Genomic DNA, 20,683 nt, shown 5'->3' with positions numbered 1-20,683 from the left:
GGGAATGAGATTTGTAGAGAAAATAGGGGCACGTAAATTTTTAGGTTAACGAGAAGTGGAGTTTCGGTTTGATTTACGATTATATTCGAGTTTTTAAAACGATCAAACGCGCGATATATCTATCCTAAAAGGTAGGTGGAATTGCAAATGTGAGAGAACAGCTTGAGGGATTTTTATCTGACGAAGGGACTTCTCTATTCCTCCGGGTCGGTAGGCGTGTTATGTTAGGCAAGATGAAGACGTAGCTGGTATATCTAAAATCGCATCTATATGCGTTATAAGCCTACCCGAAGCATTATAATATACAGAAACACAAACGCACACACGCGCCCATCTATACGCCGTTCGGAAATCGTTAAGAATTGCATAATTAACGCGCATTGCAGGCCGAATTTACGATCGAGCGGTATTTGGAAAGAAGAAGAAGAATGATAATAACAATAATAAAGATAGAAAATAAAATGAAAGCTACGAACGCCTGCAGACAAGCGTTTAACATCTGCCCGCAATCGTAAAGTCTGCAACACCGCGTCGCGCATGCGGGGATAAAAGTGACGAGAACCTGGATCCTAAATAAAGCCGTACGAACGAGTCGGACGTTCGTCCGTGATTTATCGCTTTATTGGTCACCGTGCCGTACACCGCGTTATATAATTAACACGTAAGAACTAATGGCGAGCTGCCGGTGCCCGGCCTGTCCCTCGATTCGCAAGGGAATCGCGCCGGCGAGACGCACTCGGAAAGACTTCGTTCAAATTCAGGCAGGACGGGTACAAGGTTTCGTTTTTCAAGTGTGAGCGATAATTTTATAATCAATTCACCCGTCGCCTTCGGCCGTGCCTCCTGATTTTCAATTTTCAATTCCACTTCCTCGACACCCTCGAAACCCTCATTAGGGTTGTAACCTTTAGCGACAGTCTTGATTGAGTTTAAATTACCCGCCTTTGCCGCGGAAGCACGTAATGAGTGCGATTCGGGTCGAAGGAAACTGCGATTCATTAATAAAAATTTTCACAGCTTTCAGAACGAACGTTCTTCTTCTCTGATGTTCGTTACGAAACTAACGCGAGTAGTAACATTTTTCGAATCTGTGCTGTGGAAGTAATTTCGTAAATCCAAAATGGCCGCCGCTCCCCCACCTGCGATTTTAATTCAACTCTCCGATCGCTCGCAGCACTTGTAAACTATCGAGGTTTGTTTCACGCGAAACGGAACGTTGGCAAGAACGTTTCGGGCATTGTTTCACCTCAGGTGAGGGCCAAGAAGCGATCGTGCAAGCTTGCGAAATTCAAAGCGTACATGCGTCGCGTACGCTTTACCCCGAAGCGCAGATTATCCGACGGCAGATAATAAGTACTGTTGAAACATTTCTCGCAAGACAAGGCGAGGAAAAAAGAAAAAGAAAAAAATTTCAACACTCCGTATATGCAAATCGCTGACTGAACACACATATCTGCTCGGTTGTAAATATAATTGGACATTTTTTCCAACAATCCCAACGCGCACGTGCAGCGATATAGACGTTCGTGCCTCGGCGGCTTTTGCTTATAGTTTAGCAAAATTCGAGCCTAACTCCGTGGGTAATTTTGACACTTTAGCAAAGCGATAACCAGGCGCGAGCAATAAGCGCGAGGATTTCATCGCCCGGTTATAATTCTAAGGTTCGGACTCTGTCCATTCCAGCTTATCGTTCGACGCCGCGCTTCGCTCCGCCGTTACACTTATATACGCGGATAATTCCGTGTCGGTGGATTTTTACGATCCGCAGGCTCGCTGGAGGGCCGAAGACCCTGAGATCGGCATGATTTCGCGTCCCCGGGGGCGGATTTGCGGTACGAGTGAAACAAACCGTCGACAAATATTTGTACAGCAATACGTCGGGTTCCTCGCACACCCCGAGCGTAAAATCGTTCGAGGCAGCTGCCCGCTGCTGTAATGAAGCAATTTCACAATTACCGAAATGACGGGCGAGCTTCAAGCCCCGAGAATTGTCTCTCGGGCATCCCGGTACGCGTCGGCCGGGCTCTGAACCCTTTTTCGCGTAATAGCGTGTATACTTAACACCTCCGCTCGCCGCCTTCATTTCGCCTTCATTTCGCCAGCAATTCGCCCCTTCGCAAACCGAGGTGCGAGCGAGTCATTGCCCGGGAGACGACTTATTTTCTTCCTTAATTTTTTCCCAATTTCCGTCCCTTTTTATTCGGTATATTATTACATGCATCTAATTGTGAGAGTTCAAACTCTAACGATATTCGCCCAAGGTCGGTACAGTACAAACAGACAGACCAGCGGTAACGAGTTCTAATTGTACACCTAGTTCCGTACGCTTATTGACCTTTACTGGCGTGTCAGAGAGACATATATCATTCCTCAGTTAAGGCTACACGTAAGCGCGAACAGTTCAAACAACCGAAGGAAAAGGAGGTCGGGAAGAAGACACGAAAATTATCCTTGGATCTTCGTGTCGTTACGAGACGTCGACCCTTAAGCGGTCCCTCCTACGTTTTCCCAGTTCAATGATCTTGGGGAAATGTTCCTCCGGTTGTAAAATTCCAGATGGGTTCGGAAGCAACAGGCATCGAACGTAAACTCACGGTGGCCGACCTCTTGACCTGGCCAATCAAGTGCCACTGACTGTGAATAAAAGGGACCGTGCAATGCGTAATTGGTATTGCATGACCGAACGCCTCGACGCCTCGACGTAGGTGCTTTACGGCGGTGCGAAGAGGCGAATCGAGCGAATGTGCGCGGTGCTTATGTCGGCATTTATGCAGTACCTACCTATGGGTACATCGCGGCAGCGACAAACCGGCGCAGGTCGGGCTAACAGTCCATGCGGAGACTCCGGGCGTATTATACGCATGTCCCAACAGCTGCGCATCCTTCCTGGGCGTTACGAAGGGAGGAAAAGACCAATCGGAGGGCAGGCTAATATCATCGGGCAGTGTTCATCAGCCAGTGAAACCGTAGCATCGTATCTGCGCGGGGGTGTCTGGCCAATAAGAATTCGAGATTTTATCACGCCAAGACCCATCATTGATCCCACATGGGAATTGACACTTGTCGCGTTTAACCGACGTTGCGTAGTGAGCCTCGCTCTGCGATGGTCAACCTGCTTATATCTTCTTTTTTTTTTGTTTTTTAATTCTTTACTTTTTTCGACTTTCTCACCTAGCGATTGTCGTTGTTCCGAGGCGTTTTGTGTACCATATATTTTGCGCTTCCACGATCGATCTTCAGACCTTACATTCCGACCGTCTTTTATCGACGATGAAGCTTCAGGGTCAAAATGGCGGCGGAGTACCGGGTTTCAATTTTCCACTACCTACCCCGATTTTCTGAACCCTAATTTTTAACCTCGATATTCAACCAAACCCACCCCAAATGATCCTGGTAATTAATGTTTCAAATTCGATGACCCGTAAAATAGTGTAGCGTGCTTATGAGGAAAATACTTAAATAAAATCGCTCTACGGTTATGCATTGTGGTTGATAGAAGCAAAAGAAGAAACAAAAAATGGAAAAAATGACCCAAAAATTCTGTGAAACGGATACACGAGCCGCGTGTTTATACGTCGGCATGTGTATATCTATAGTAGCTGCCAGCCAGTGCAGGGCAGGTGCGTTGTAGAATATTTACCCGCAGAAATTGGTAAGGGAAAATTACGCCAAGACGGGATTTGGTATAAGGTATTATAGAAAATTGTTTCTTCTTCGTTCCGTGGCAATATTAATTGTATATAATGGCTCATCGCTCCCGTCGGTGTATTTCGAAGGTTCCTTTTCACGCCTGTGCGGCTAAATCGGTTGGTTTTAGAAGCTCCCCATGAAAATTGCAACAGTTCAGCCGGATAATTTCATGGGAGGAACTATGCGGTCTTCGGCTCTGATCCTAAAGCCGTTCCATGTCTTCTTCACACTGTGGTTTTCACCCTCTACGCTCGTTATAAATTATACAACCACAAATTAAATTAACGGAGAGGTGTGTTCGCCATAAAAGCTATGAGTAAATTTTCGCACCACTCTATACATATATTTACAGACGCGGACAACGTGTTGGTTTTTTTCTTTTTTTCTTTTTTTTTTGTATTCTTTCTTCGAATTGAAGAATTAACGCGAGTTTAACCGTCTAATTGCCATCTACGGTGTGGTGGAAAAAGTGTCCTAATTTTCAGTACACGCATAGCGATTAAAAAATAAAAAGAAAAAAACAAGCAACACCACGAAAACTAAATTACGTTGAATTATACAGGGGTATAAATTACAAGCGAGTCCAATTAGGCCATGTGAAACTTACATACAATGGCTAGAGTCGTATTTAATGAATATAAAAAGGAGATTGAAGAATTAGAAAAGAGATAAACAACATCAGGCCGCACAATGTAAACCTTATTTCACGGTGTTAAGCCAATCAATATGCCACGTAGAACTGGATTTCGATGGATTCTCTATAAAGTAGCTTCGTCCCGATTTTTCAACCTGGTTCGCTTGCCCGGGAGAATCCTTCTTGGCGAAAACGAACCAACCTTTCGGCACAGCAAAGCTGTGAGGACGATTTCCGAAGAAGCTACGTTTTGTACTAGGTATTCGATACGATGTAGATCATTAACAGGCTGATCGTTACTCGGAGAGGAACGACATTAGAAAATGGGGCGATTCACCTGTCGTGACTCGTGTCGCGGCGTTATTGGAAGCGCCGAGTGACCCCTCGAGGCATGCCGAAGAGCGGCTCCGAGGCCGCCATAAATTAATCCGCCCGATCTAATCCACTCGTTAGGGGTTGTAGAACCACGCTGTTATGACCCTCGGTGTCCCTCCGAGCTCCCCGAGGCATCTGATAACCCAAAATGCGGCGCTCCTCTGCAACCCCCCTCCCGTCACCTATGGGGGCATCGGGGGTCGAGGTGTTACACCCACGAGGCTTAAATGCGAGCTTGCGCCGAGGCGCGCCTTATGGATCCGAATTTACGCTTCTCTACACGTAAGCACGTGTGTAGCTAATATACGTATACAGACTAACGCGGCGCGGGAAACGCGATTTAATCGGGCCAGTTATTAACAAAGAACCTCGTAAACATTCGAGTAATTGAACAATGGGCTTTGTCACGTGAGTAAACCCAGAAACGTAACCGATGGCCCCTTTTTCCGGTACCGCTTAATTTTTCACTCTACGCTGGTATCTTTTTTTTTTTATTTTTACGGAGTGACGCGCTGCATGCTATTATTGTACTTGTGTATTATTTTCTATTTTTTTTTTTTTTTTTTTAAATATATATTTATATAATTATGTATCGGAAAATATTGGTGTATTAGGACGGTTGATTGGTTGTACGGGAAATAGTATAAACAAATTCACAAAGGGTAGTAAATTATTGACATGGTTTTGTTCAGTTTTTATTTTACCACAACGCAGATGGCGATGTAAGAAATTTAATTCCAAGTGGATGATCGATCGCGTGAAACACATAAATGTGTTTCGTTCGATCGGTTTCATTAGCCGAAGAAGATGGAAGAAGAAAAAGGGTAAAGAACGGTTAAAGTGAAATACAAAGAATACCCTGAACGTAAAAACAGTTTCATCCGAGAATCGTTACACGGTGCAGTAACAGTTTCGTGAGTTGTCAGAATTTTCTATATAATATACAAGCACCGTGGTTGTATTTCAACTTCGTTCTGTAAAATTGGCCGTATAATCAATTTTTATGGAAACGTAGTAAGTTTAATACGCCGCAAGATTCAATTATCCAAGTGCAAGTGTGTCTGCAAGTTACACTTATTAATGTTATTCTGAAAAATACGTTTGTAAATACATTGACAGTGATCTTGTAACGTTCGAGTCGTTAATTGTCTTTGAATAATTAATAGTAGGAAAACATCCGAATTCGTTGACAGCCGTAGGTAGGTACGAAGATTCGCTGCTTTTCAACGACCGGTTGAAAGCCTTTGTCGCCAGGTATCATCTACAGGCTGCGGGAACTGTTGCCCTACAAGTAACGTGAAGTCATAAATTCGGGGAATAATCAACCCGCAGATAGAAAATAGGAAAGGCAGCGAAGCATCTCTTGTAATCTTGTCAACGCGGAAGGCACCGCGACAGGATGTCATTATACGGGATAAAATGGTGAGTGTGAGGTGTCAACAATATAGGAAAAACTTGTCGCCGAGCTCGTAACAAATTTACGAGCCATATCAAGAGCCAGGACTCGAAAACTCGAACGCCGCGTCTCATATCAAGGATACTCACGATAAAATTTGAGTAAAATATCCCCCATCGCTCCCTACCCCTCTTCCCTGATCCTCGGATCCTGCATTTGAAAAGACTCGCGGCAGGTGAAGAGTTAAGAATTTTATAAACCAGACGCGGAGCTCGAATCGCCCTCGACGATACGACACGCGTGGTTCTCGTCGCGTCGTCACGATCCGATGATCCGTAAAACGATTTATGGGCCTCAACCTGTTAGTCCCGTCAACGAAAGCAAACCGAAAAACAGGCCGAAATAGTCATCGTCGCCTCGATGTGCGGAGAATAATTACACCGCAGGGGGTAGTTTGCGGTGCGGTGCGGCATCGATGCGCACAGACGCCCAAATCCAGGTCCCGAGGGACCCCCTTCGGTCCCATCGGACCCCGCCGGGCCTCGTGTAGACCGTGTCTGTTTGTTACGTGATACAGCTAATCGGTGTACAAACAGACTGCACGGCTTCACCCCGAGTCTTCGTAGTTTCGGGGGCGAGGATGCGATATCAATAGTCCGGTGCCATTTTCAACGGGGGGGGGGGGGGGGGGGGGGGGGGAGGCTGGTTGGCTGGTCACAAATGGACGATTTTTCATACATTTTATCAGCGGACAGTCGTACGTTGAGTATCCGTCAAATTATTGTATGCTTAAGTTGCCTTTGAGATTTGTTTGAATATACAAAAATGAAAATTATCTACTGTAATGACAAACGAGAGCTGAGATATTGATGCTTCGTTTGAAATCGCTTCACAGTTGTCAACTATTGAATAGATTCGACCCGATATTTGTAATCTACGATTTCTGATTTTATTCAAAAGATTAAATTTCACGAATTCACTGTAACAGATTTATTTATTTTTTTTTCTTTTTTGAAATCATTTTATTAAAATCGATAACGGTGCGATTTTGCAAAAATAAATATCCAACGATCCCAACGTGAGCAAGAAGAACTGAATTTGTATAGAAAATATTCCTCTGAATATATTGAAGAAATTTGAAACAAAGCATCGATTTCTAAACTTTTCTTCACTATTCCGGTATTCGATAAATACTCGATACATTTGCAGTCTTAAAAAATTGTGATAATTTTTATACCTGGCAGAAAATTAGAAACGTATAAAATATTGGTTCTGGTCATTTAATCAAAGGCGAATCTTCAACTTCGTTGCGTTTAGCCGAGTTTCGACCATGTGACAAATTAGGCGAGTGGCCATCGCGCAAGTGCCGTGAGATGATTTGAGACTGATTTCACAATGGTGAAAAAAATATCGGCACTTTCAAAGGAAAAATAAGCGGCGGGGGCGAAAGGCGGTGTTTGCCGAACGCAGGGTCCGAGGCAGCCGCATTATGTACATATATACAACGTGTGTGGATATATGTGTTATATACCTAACACACGCGCAGGCGAGAAGCAGAGATGAAATGGAAAAAAAGAAGCAGGAGATCCGGCACGCTTCAGGCCTCCGACTACCTGACATAATGCATCCGAACCGCCGTTACAGCGAACACGACTCGTCCAGGACCCGCATCCTTTCAGGACTCTTGCTTATGCGCTCCACATTCATCTTCCAAATCAACGTGCAGAACTACCCTTAAATCGGGGGTTTGTTCAATTAACGTAAGTCACAGCTTAGGCGAAACTTTGCATTAACGAGCTTTGATTAAAAATTTTTCTCATTCATTACGCTTTTGCTTCGACTATTGCGTGCATATGTGATGTAGACTTTGAGAATAATGAAGTTTTATTAGTTGTGAAATACAACAAAGATCGGAAAATAATTCTACAATTATTTTTACGGAATTGCAGTTTATGGAGTTCTTAGTCAGTGACAGCTAATCTCGTGTGATCTAAATTTGAAATTCATAAATATAAAATTGAACGAGAGAAAAAAAAACAGAAACGGGTGGATGTAAATGGAAATATAAACGTTTCGGAGGGTTGAAATGGCTCTCCGAAAACACTGGAACTACATCGATTCTCGCTCTCAGCCGGGATGTAAAGTAATCGTCGAATTTGAAATCGACGTGGAAATGTTCAGATGCCAGACAAATATTAGAATTCAGAGTGGTCTACTTAAAGAACGGAAAAATCAGAGCGTGTGATTGCAAAAATGTGGTAACTACAAACAGTTGTTCAAAGATAATTTCGTAAAAATAAAATTTTCCGATTGCTCCCTGTCTATTCCCGTAAAAGATTTCTGCATCCTCTGATTTTTGGCGTTGAATAGCCTTTAGCCCGAATGTGAATGAAGTCTCGTTGGCAAATTATAAGAATTTCTTCAGATCAAATTATCCTTATTTGCTGTTTTCAAATTTTTATTCCTGATACAAGTAATTCATAACCGCAGCTAAAAAATCCAGCTGTCTTCAGCAGTCCATTTTTTTTAGATCTATATACACGAAGCTTCGTCCGGTGAAACAAGGCGATTCAGAGTTCGTACGCTTTTTGGAATCTGAAATTCCCTGACTATTCCATGTATTGCAATCTGAAACTAAGATTTTTCCAGTAACCTTTCAAGAAATATGCCGCTGGTTAATGACAATTTTTTTTACACAATAACACTCATGCCTTCAGTATTGTCTAGTAACTGACTTACTGTCTGACTATCAATTTACAAACAACAGCCTCCGATTCTTCTCGAAAAGAAAAAAAAAACGAGAGAAGGTTTGGTAAAAAGTAATATACCTACATGTAGAATGTATCAAGTGTGCTGCAGCGAAAGAAAATCTTGAGTGCAATTTTTTTTTCTTTCAAGATCGATACTACTTTGTACAAGAACGAGTTTGTTTCTTCGACAGACTCAAAAATTCCAATCTCATTTTCGAAGCTCTCTAACTTTACCCTCACTTTTCCCTGCTGTAAGATTTCCCCTGAATTCTCCCGCTTTTCCACGTTTTCCCTAAGCGTAGGAACCCTGCTGAATTTCCTGAGTTTTCCCGGTTTCCTCTGTAATTTCCTGACTTTCCCCGGCCAATGAAATTCCCTGACTCTTCCTTGCTGTACGAAATTCCCTGAATGTTCCCGGTTTCCCCAGCAATTTCCTGACATTTCCCGACCGACGAGATTCCGCGAGTGAAAGATTCACCCTCTCGTAATTGGGGGAAGATCGCATTGACGAAAGGGATGATCCCTCCTTCCGCGTCACCGCGACGGGGGTGAAAAGCGGACGAGGCGAGGCGGCCGTGACTCTTCGGTGCTCGGAGATCCCCGTCCCGACGCGGACGCGGTGACTCGACGTCCTCTGGGGGAGCCGGCGTTGCGGAAGGCGTGTGTGCCGAGACCGCCCTCTGAGCAATGCGCGTCCCCACCCCGAGGAAGCCGGGACAGGTCGCTCCGCACGCGAGGACACGCTCCATCGTTCGGGCCTGACTGAGACGGACCGCAAGCAAAACCCGTAACCCTGGCCGTCCACTCAGAGCCACCGTGTCCTTTGGTTGGACCGCATCATCGTTTACCAGTCTCTCTCTTCTTCGATCCGATCGCCGGCCGTCCGAGCTGCGTCGAGATTCGAGCCGCCGTTCGCTGGACCCGAAGAGATACGACAAACCGGCAAGGGCGTCGGGTTCCCGTCGCGGTTTGCGCAATTTTCATCGATAAGACGCGGTGCGGTAATCGGAGAGGGAGGAAAGTGAGCGCCTCTCCTTTCTAGATCGGCCGAACGGTTCAATCGCGCTTTTACTCACCCCGTCGGTTGGACGTGCGGAAATTAGCGGGAGCTTTTAACAAAAATATAAAAAAAAAAAAAAAACGTGCGGTATAACCGACGGTCGTCAATTTCTGCGAGGAGCGGGAAGAAGAGGAACGCAAATTTCAACGAGTGTTTTCGTGCCGAATATCGACCAACCCGCCAATTCCCCGAAGCTTCCGCAATGGCTACAACGAATTCCGCACGGCTCTTCTGGACGGTGTAACGTTTTTTTTTTTTTTTTCGTTGGTTCGGTACACCAGCAGTGCGAGAGAGGTTTTTTTTTATCCACCGAAGAAGGGTCGCAGATTTGCTCTCGCGAGCGAAGACCGAGACGCAAGGAAGTTTGAAAAACCGAGGAGGAATCGGGGAAGTGAGAACCAGAACCAGGATCGACAAAACCACGTGCGTTTAGCGGAGAGCCGGTTGTTCATGCGGGGATCGAAGGTGTCCGAAGGTCCGAGGAGCTGCGTGCAGTGGCTATTTGTCAATCTGCAGCGGGGCAAAAAAAATCGGGACTGCAAAAGGAACGAGGGAGAAGCTCGGCTCTGAAAGCGCGAGGAAAGCTCCGACCGATCGTCTCGTCAATAAGCATCGTCGCGATCCTCCGAGGAAGCTGCGTATATGGGTATCCATCAGACATGATCCAGATGCCGGGCACGGATTGAACCAGCGCGAAACACACCATTAACAATCCTCAGGTATGTAGCAAAGGCATTTCGAAACGTTCGCATAAGCTCGTTCGTGTTTTGCGACAAGATCTCGTCTCGCATAGGCGATCCGCCGATGACGGCAGCCGATCCGATTGATTGCCCTTGTATTTCTTGTCAACATCGGGATCCTCCTAGCCGCGGACCTGATCCAATTACCCATATAGTATACTGCCTCCGTTCGCTGCGGCAATTACCAGCCATAATGTCTTTTCCCCCTAGCCGAGAAAACTACTCTTCGCGCTCTTGTAAACGTGTCGGGATTGTGTCCGAGGTACTTGCAAAAAGATGACGGAGAAAAAAAAACAAAACAACGACAACGACAAGTTTAACGATAAAAAGAACGAAATTATCCGCCGGGTCACCGAAGGTCGGTTCGAGAATGGTAAACGACTTTTTCTACTTTTTCGGGATAAGATGACGCGAAGGTGAATAATTTTTCATTCGTTTATTTTATTTTATTATATTATTTTTTTTTTTTTTACGTTTTTTACTTTCTTTTACGAATATATATATACATCCTCTGCCTCCTCACAAATCACTACGTAACGGATGTCAGACGTGCAACGGGCCGAATGACTCCTAACTCGTTATATTATACGCGTAACCTGCACGTCGAAAGCGCAAATTTCGTCGATATATTACCAGTTAATTGGCTGTTAATTAGGACCTATGTACAAAGATTTCATTTCGTAAGTAATAACGAATACGGTGTGAATATAATACATATGTGTGTGTGTATATATATATATATATATATATATATATATATATATATCGTTGCATCGATTTGAAAAAAATAACAAGTGTTCAAAATTAAACTAAAAACGCGCACAACCGTAGCGGAAATTATTTTGTGTGATTTCTTGATGCCCAGGATAGATTTTCGTGTTAGATGTTGAGGTTAATATGATTTATATTATACGGCTATACCTGTATTGGCCGAAGGTGTAACTAATTCCGCGCTGTGTCGTGAATGATGAAGATCATTGACGCTAATTATGAGTATACGGGATAAAAGCTGATAAATATTCAATGTCTTAAGTGTTAGCCATAAGGTTTTAGCACGGCCGGTCAGGTCGGTCGATCATTCGAGGCTATTTGGTCTGTGATTAATACCGTTTACACGCATGCATTAAGATTGCCAATTGCACGTACGGTTATGGCGAATCATGTATAGAAGCGGGTCAAACAGAGCGCATGGCATAATGAATATTCAAATTCCGTATTAAATTTATCCTGAATCCACGTTGTGCGTGCACGTGTAAATAAATAAATAAATAAAAAAATTTTTTTATCTTTATTTCCATTTTTTCCTGTAAATCTAACAACAAATACGTCGCGTAATGTAGAATAAGCTTGAGGCAAAACGCGTTGCGATTTCGGCGTATAAACGACGCGGGCAATGTGTGCCCACAATGTGTCCAATCCGGCCAATTGCAACACGCCATCGCTTCATTTGAAATGCAAATTTCCTTGTACGTTGTATACACTTTCCTTCTAGATTCACGCTGCCGTCCCCCCCCCCCCCCCCCCCCCCCCCGCCCCCCCTGTAAATGCGGCCTTCCCAAAGACCAGCCCCGAATTATTCTAATTACCTCCCCAAAGCTTAGCTGCTCATTTCACGCGAGGGGTAATCAGTTCCGAAATCTCAAATTCCGCGCCCACGCCGCGGGCAAAATCGTTTCGCGGCGACGATTTCGTTGCGGAAAAATCTCGGTCTCGGATACTTTTTCCTCGAATACTCGTTCTTTTTCTTCTTCTCGTTCTCCCTCGAAAATACTTATCTTTCCGAAGGTCCGAAGTCGTTTTGACCAACTTCCGTGACACGATACGAAGCACCGAGGCAGGGCAGCCAAGACCGTTCAAAAACGATCGAAGATTGTACCATGACGTTATACGTTCGCCGCTTGCCTGCCTGCCAGCTTTTGCCGGTTAATGTTCGCCGCACGATCTCCGCGCGGAATATCGTGCGACGTCGGGACGAGCATTAATATGTATATTCGAATTTTTATGGCCCACGGGCTCTCCTTTTTTCCTCCTTTTTCTCGCCATTCATTTTTATACGCTTCTTCTTGTTTTTTTTTTATTTTGCTTCATTTTTATTTTTATAACTCGCCGATTTTAGGGCATGCCGCGAGTTGCCCCGAATTTATAAGGTCGATCTTCCGAGATAAGCCGGAGCTTCGGGATATTAGGAATCCGTTCGAACGGTCCAGATCAATCTCGGACGAACGGGACAGCTGTTCTTGCGCGTTGTACCTCCGTGTAATTAACCCGCGTGTAAGTGCAGCCGTCACTTTTAAAACTATTTACCACTATCTAAAATCGATGTCCTTAATTGCCCCCCTTCTCCTATCCAGGAGTCTTGGATTTCCCGCTAAGGACTTGGACAATTCTCTACCGATATCGAGTGGATTCAATAAACCGGGGACAGTGTAGATAAATCTGTTACAGCTGCTGTACTGCACGCGGGGTTAAGATCCTAAGAATGCATTACACGGACATAAATCAGGGCCCGCGGTTTAGGCCGATAAATTGACGGGTTCGACCCCGTAATTCAGACTCGGGTGAAGCGGAGATCGGTTTGTAAGTGCGGCTCAAGCTCGGGCCGAGGATTCGAGGGAGCTCTCGTCTCGTATTGGTAGAAATAATTCAGGTATAAGTAGGAGAACCACCGCCGCCGGATCGCTGCAGGAGCAAAAGTAAAGAAGGAAAGAAGGAAAGAAGGAGTGACGATGGTGCCGAGGCTGGAATTTCGAACGGTTAATGGTGGTTAAGGGTATCGCGTCGCGAAGAGTTCGCCGCGGGGACAAAGGGGGAGGAGGTGAGCTGGGAACGGGGAGAAGACACGTGTTCGCAAGAGTTACACCGGCAAAACCTTGGGAACGCCAGAAATGCGGTGCTGCCCATGCGGACTATGGTCGTCCTTTGATTTATAATAATCGCTCAATCCTTCTTTTACGAAGACGTCCGCTGCCGCTTTGCCGGGAGGAAATTATACCTACTCGCTTCGTGCCGTTGAAAATAAGAAGGATTGTCTTGCGGAGAGGAGGAAATGAAAAACACGATTTTTCGCTACCTTTATGCGAAGCTCAAGCTAGTCGCTAAAGTATCGCGATATGATTTCCATTGAAAAAACAAAAATAAAAAAATTAGGTCCGTACAATGTTCCGTCTCAAATTGAATGACATCGTATGAAAAGATTGATATTTAAGCGCGAAAGAAATTATTTAAAAAACTCGGTGCGAATCGAGCTTGCAGATCGATTCTAAGTTCAGGTTGGTCGAAAAATCACTGTTTTCCAACTTTAGAATAGTGCTAAAGAGGTCGAGTGCAACGTTCTGCTCGCTTTGGTTTATGGTACGTCAGGCAATCCCGCGTTGTAAAAAATTGGCGGTGTTAAAATTGACCAAAAATGACAGGTGTGGACAACTATAGTACAATTTTTGTGGTCAATTCGGAACTCGAAAGTCGTACAGTGTTATATTGACGACAGGTAGTATTACGTTGACGTAAAATATTGTTAGATCGACACCAAAAAATATTTCATAGAAGTCTGAGCCGCACTTTTTTTTTTGCAGCGCGCAAGCTTTCCGAATGAGATTTTTAACCTCACGAAACTTTAACCCCGTTACATTTTTTACACTCGTACCGATCGCGTACCGCGAAAGAAATAGGGGAAAAAATCCAACGGCGTGCAATATTTTGACTCCGTCGGTACGCACGTGATCTGTAATTCGATCAGATTAAACGGGATCTAAGCGTGTAACTAGCCTAATGCGGGGTTCGGCGTTTTCCTTGGCGGTGTGGTAATGCCACTCTAACCTCGAAATCACCGAGGCATGAACCTGGCAAAAGGGTAGCGAGCAGACCGGTTGTACATGAATAAGCGGGGGTGGAGGGTGGACTTGTAACGGGTAGTTTGATAATCATGCATTAATTTGCATCTCAAAGTACACGCCATCCGCTTCGCTACGCACGCGTTTCGACTATACTCTGACCGTTCAGTTCTCAAACCACCAAAACCGAATCCATTCCCCGACGAAAAGATCCCCGAAACTTTGGATGAATTTTTCCCGGATTTCGATCGTTATGAATTTCGACCTTTTCCATTGATTCCCGAAAATTGCGTTCCCGGTTTTCGATCCAAACTAGAAATTTTCCCAACCTTATCGTACCCGCAAACAACCTTCGCAGATTTTTCAAATTCCGTTGCCAATTCGCCGTGTCGATTAGTCGCGACGGCGTGACGGCGATATGAGAGCCACTGTTTCTGCCAGCGTAATATTTAGCCGTGCTTTGCTTATCGCTTTGGTTGCATATTTAAGGGCTGCCATGTCAAGCGTCAAGCGCGCGCTTTGAATACATTTAAATTCATTAGAACAGAAGCCCAGAAGCCGCAAGCGCCGCCGGTAGAGAGCCGAGAAAGGAGGGAATAACGTATCGCGCCCCGGTGAAAATATTACCGCCGGCTACGAGCCGTTCGGGTTTCCGAGGGGGGCAGAAGCGGGTTCGACGCGCGCCTTCGCCACCCCGAGAACAGAAAAATAGACGACCCCCCGTCAGAAGTGGAATATTTTACAACAAAAAGCAACAAATTCTCCTCGTTTGTTACAGAAATAAAGGGCTGGATCGATCCTCTCCAACGATCCGAGATGCCGCACACCGGTAAGTCGCCAATATGCAAAATAATCAGGTTAATTGTAATCAGAAGGAACAATACATTTTCTCACTCTCTCAAAGTAGAGACACTGAAAAAGCATGTTATCAAAGGGACGAAAAATATCAATATACGTACATATATACTCATTACATCCAAGTTGTCGCTTAAAACTTGTCCGACGTTCGACGTGTATTTCGAATTTGGGGATAAATGCTGCACCGTGACAGAGTTAAACCGCAAAACCGTTACAGTCTTTAAGACTCGGAACTGAGGAAATTCTTGTTAAATTTTCGTCAAATAAAGCGCGATCGTCACAGGTTGTTGTCGCCGGTATTTTTTCCCGAGATTTATAACTAGAATGAAAAGGGGGATAAATTAGCTAGGCGTAATCTCAGCTCGGATCTGAGTCCGGTGTTCAGCTACCGTCGGCAAGATCAGAGGCAGCGACGTATCCAGTAGTAAAAATTAAATCTGTCCCCGTCGGATCCCGCGGGGAACCGAATAGAAGGGCCTTTCGGGCCCGGTCAGTGTTCCTGCAACGCGGCCGTCGAAGCTCGGCACGGCGTTAGGTTCAACTAAATCACGATTTAAAAGACATTTTGATAGTAATTAACGGAGAATCCCTATTCGGCCCACCGAGTTTAAGATCTATGGATTCAAATGAAACGGAACCGTTTTAGAATCCGTGGTACAGGTTGAAAAAGTTTAAGAAAAAAAACAATCTACCTGCACCGCGTCTCAGTTCAGCTGCCAAGAGAGGCGGTCCTGCCTGCCTCTTTCCTTTCTTTATTGCTTTTTAATACATTTTATACCAACTTTAATTATACTTATGTGGGTATATCGGGATTTTTCTAAATCAAAATCTCACAGGTGCCTCTCCGCACTTCCTGCATCTTATATATTACATGTATAGGCATAATTCTTCGGGCCACACAGAGTGCCGTACAACTTTCAACATGGATGTACCTGCATAGGTGTATGCGTGATACAAATATCTATAACCATTTTCTACACACATCGTTTCAATTCTCCAAATTTTTCACCCGGAATATTCTCTGTACCGTGGGAATGAAATACCTGCTTGATCTGAATTCACATTTGTATGTAACGTATATCGTGTGTGCAAGGGGAGGTTCCCAACGATTCACCGTTACTTACAGAGTAAACCGGTTGAATTGTCTGTCGAAAATTTTACGCCGCAACTGCTCATCAACCTTAATGACAATTTGTTCTCTCCGTCACATTCGTGTTATTGGGATGATTAGTCCAAAATTAAATGACGCTCGATCAAACGAACAAATAATAAATATTACAACGTACGATTTTAAAATAATTTAGATCCTTAGATTCAAAGTGATTCAGGATCTTCAATTTGAAAAAAAAAAAATCAAAATGGCATGTAACTATTTTTATTTCTCAGTTATTCAAATCAAAATCACCTCGACCTACGTATAAGAATTAAGTGAAATTAGCAAAATCAAGCGAAGAAAAAGCTAACCGATTTTGCTGAGATTCCTAAGGTTGATTTAGCGGTTCATAATTGGTTTCGATTTACATTACCGAATCCGCAAAATAGCAAAATTCACTTCTCAGCTCGAACGTCATCTAATTGTATTCCAATTGGATTCCTTGAGGAAACCGCGAGTCCTTCGGATCTACGGCGAAGAGCGTCCCGCAATCTGCAATACATGGTGGGTTTTACACAAGGGTTAAAAACATAAAGATCAGAGAGATTCTTGTAGCTGCGAATACGGGATATAATCGGAGCCACGCGCCTTCACGTTCGATCGAAGCGAACCGAGGATCGGGAGCCGGGCTTAAACCATTCGTATAATAATTATACGTGGCTCGGATAATTATGTTATTAACTCAATTACTCCTGTCGGCGGATCCGTCCAAAATAACGAGCGTCGAACCACCTCGGTGGAAAAGAAACGAAACCGCGATTTCCGAGATCCGACATGTAACAATTATACACCGCATATCGCGAAGCTGTAAATCGCGTATGAAGAGGGGAGAAAATTGTACTTGTGATTTTTGAAAACGTTGCAACCGAGACGCGACGAATTAAGTTGAAAAAATGTACGGGTAGAAGAGAAAAAGAAATTCTGCAGAAAATCAACGACAAGAACGCGCGGAAATGACTAAATTATCGTGAGAAACACGCAGCCGAAAAAAAAATTCTCATTTTTTTTTGTACGGTGATCTCACTTTTATTTGATGACTTGACTCGAATTAATAACGTCGGCGCGACGTTCTCGAAGAAAAAACTAGACGAGTTCCCAAGCAATTATAACAGTGATCGGAGCTTTCGATCGTCGCTCTTGTTTTCACTCTACGTAAAAGAAAATTCATAATATTCCGCACATTTGTCGAAAGCTCGGTATTTTGGCAAAAAAAAAAAAAAAAAATAATTACAAAAACAAAAGAGAATTCAACGCAGTAATTTGCTGATGAATTATAGCCTGCACAAATCGCTCGCTTAATTGGCCCTTCTTAATTTCCGCTGTGGTTGCGGAGAGCGAAATAAAGACATTGCCGCGGAAGCGGCGGCTGCAAAACAGCGAAACAACGAGCGAGTTCGGGTTAAATAACAATAAAAATACTGCAAACATGGGGCAGCTGTAAAGTGATGAATTAGGCAATTCTAATGGTGTCAGTGTGTCGTGTGATTACACAAGAAGAGGTTGACAAGAGGAGGGACGCAAAGTACCAACACGTTTCTCATATCTCGCGGATTCGTGTATGTAGATATTAGAGTCCCGCTGCATCGCCGAGGCGCATTCCGTTTTTGTGGTAATAATAATTTACTCCCGTCCGTTGGTCCGTCCTTCTTCCAACGTAACACGGCTATACAAGCGAGGCAAAATTTCACCCCGGGGCAAACGGGGCCTCTTTTTATCATAATAACGCCAAAATCATGATGCACCTTCGGCTTTGTCCGGTCAAACGACTCGTATCACAACTTACCTTGATTTCTTGCGAATATAATATACCAATGTCAAGAGTTTCACCCGCTGCGTTTTTACCACGGTCGCCAAATTTCTTTGCCGATATTCGAAAATATGAACGTTCAATTCGATCGATCGCAAAACTAAAAATTCACGAAGAACGAACAGACAGTTATACCGCCGCAAAAGATAAATCAGACACGAAAAAAAAATCAATGAAGTATACCATATCATTCGGAGTGTTCTTTGGAATAAGTCATTCACATTTATAATTCATCGTCATTTCATATTCATTTATACATTCAATGATGAGATTTTTTCAATTCAATACAAGCTACTCTACCTCTTATATTATTATTATATTGTTAAGTTGTCTTTTTTTCTGCTTCTATCGTGATGCAATAAACTAAAAGGTCAACCGTTCATGGTATGTGACCAAAGTTTGGGACACGTTTAACAGTTGTCAAAATATTTAATCGACGGAAACGTGTCAGAATTCTTTAACGAAGGTGATAATTATTCAAGAGTGATGTACGCTTAGAAATTATACGTACGTATGTGTAGGTATAATAATAATACGGCGAATCTCGAAGCGCTTATCTCGAGATCTGAAATCAAAAAAATTACCCAGCATGCATCAGTTCGTAGTTCCTCGTCGTGTCATCGGGCGCCTGGTAGTCGGTCAAGTTAACGGCTCTGTATACACATGGATCGGGTGAATTATTATCGACTTCGAGCATTAAAAATTTCACCTCTCCCTACCTACGGAGTAGCGTATCTTTCGAACATTTTCTAGTGGCCATCAATGTCTCAACTTGTCTCCAATAACATTGATTATAAACCCTGGCCAATCCACGTTTCGAAACGCAACGCGAAAAATTTATTTTAAAAAACGTTTCGAAACAGACAAATTTGTGGTTAAAAATTCGTTTATAAAACAAATGGAGAAAGAATAATATTTTTGAAGAAAAAAGGAAACGAGATGGTTTCAAACCAGGGTAGGGTCAAAAAAATGTACCTGAAAATCACCACACGTAAAATATTCGAATTTCTCAGCAAAGCTTCTAAACAACTTCAGATCTTTTCTAATACACGTCGGATAGTTTCGATATAAATATTTAGATAAGAACACTTACTGAGATTTATTTTGCGCAGGGAATCGGAGGAAAATAAATGTAGATAAATTCTTTCACCTTTTTTTCCAAATTTTACAAAAACCCTGTGAAACAGTTGGCCGGATTAGATTCGTCCACCCGCCGTGTGAATTTGACGAAACTTTTTTTTGTCTACACTCTTAGAATAAAGTGAGGTTTAAACCCTTCTGCGATAGATATTCTAATATTGCACACGCGAATGCAATAGCGACGCGCGTTATCCATCAATCTAATTGCCATCGAGCTACGTAACGCGTAATACAAGGTACCTCCAGAAGCGGTTTCGCAATAGTATAACCGTGAGTTTTGCAAAGTCGTAGTAGAAGAGAAACCGCGATGCAAGTTTCCTCTGAACCGCATTGTTAGCAGGTACACATTACGGCGAACTAATTCTTCGAGGTATACGCGATTCTTATCAAACTTCTCATTTAAATTCGTAATGACAAACGAATAGATAGCTGGCAAGGGTGCCCACTGCAACATATATTTGTAAATATATACAGGTATATATATACATGAAGCCGGCCTGCAATTACTAGCGTTTCTGGATATTTATTCCTACTGATTGTATGCCATAGATATCCCCGGAATTAGCATTCGGTTACATTGCCTCTCTGCACATGCAAATATTATAGACGTATGCAAACTCGAGCAAGCACGTCGCGCTTATCTCTGCGATAATTGTGTTGCGAGGGTTCTTTGGTGTTGACAAAATTCGGCGTGGTATGTAGGAGAAAGAGAGAGAGAGAGAGAGAGAGAAAAATTTGATAAAAGATAGATGGAGAAACGGGGGAGGGGGGGGGGGGGATAACCAGGGGGAAGAAGTGGAGAAAAAATAGAAGCGGTTAAAACGGACAAAGTGTCGTCAGCGAGTATAACCAGCGGCGGGATTTAAGAGGAGAATAAAATGAAACGAAACGTGAGACGAAATGTGAGTAAAGTGGAGAGCGAAGAAGAGAGCAACGCAATCGACGGGAAAAAAACCCTTTCGAAACTCCGATCCGAGAGATAAGATCGCCAAAGAGTCGGTGAAAGCGCGTGGATTTAACCCGGCCCGTATACGAAGAAAACACTGCACCGTGGGGTTTATAGTTAATACCATCCAGGAGTCTAATTAACCAAAATCTTAGGAATTTCAGCTGTCTACTAATTATAATGCCTCCAATTAATCGCTACTGCAAGCCACTATATATATATATATATATACATATACGAGGGAATAAAATTAAGAAGCTCCCGCAGCGTTGAATTCCGTCCCTACGGAAACATATACTTATAT

At 43.6% G+C, this 20,683-nt stretch overlaps 2 protein-coding genes across 3 annotated transcripts in view; one reads left to right on the top strand and one right to left on the bottom strand.

Annotated features, from left to right (window-relative positions):
- Window positions 1–20,683, bottom strand: part of LOC124224833 (lachesin-like) — a 287,180-nt gene that overhangs the window by 113,203 nt on the left and 153,294 nt on the right. The window lies entirely within an intron of this gene.
- The window catches only part of Poxn (Pox neuro), a 26,908-nt gene continuing 16,401 nt past the window's right edge, over window positions 10,177–20,683 (top strand). The window contains exons 1-2 of one of the 2 annotated variants that reach the window (XM_046614310.2): window positions 10,177–10,624; window positions 15,254–15,304. In XM_046614310.2, the coding sequence (XP_046470266.1) occupies window positions 15,292–15,304 (13 nt within the window). In that variant the 5' untranslated portion in view covers window positions 10,177–10,624; window positions 15,254–15,291. The remainder of the gene's footprint in view (window positions 10,625–15,253; window positions 15,305–20,683) is intronic. The other variant, XM_046614300.2, reaches the window with a different exon arrangement.

Source organism: Neodiprion pinetum, chromosome 1, assembly GCF_021155775.2.
Source record: "Neodiprion pinetum isolate iyNeoPine1 chromosome 1, iyNeoPine1.2, whole genome shotgun sequence".
NCBI lineage: Eukaryota > Metazoa > Arthropoda > Insecta > Hymenoptera > Diprionidae > Neodiprion > Neodiprion pinetum.
The sequence above is the reverse complement of the archived record's forward strand: the minus strand, read 5'-3'. Positions and strand labels throughout refer to the sequence as shown.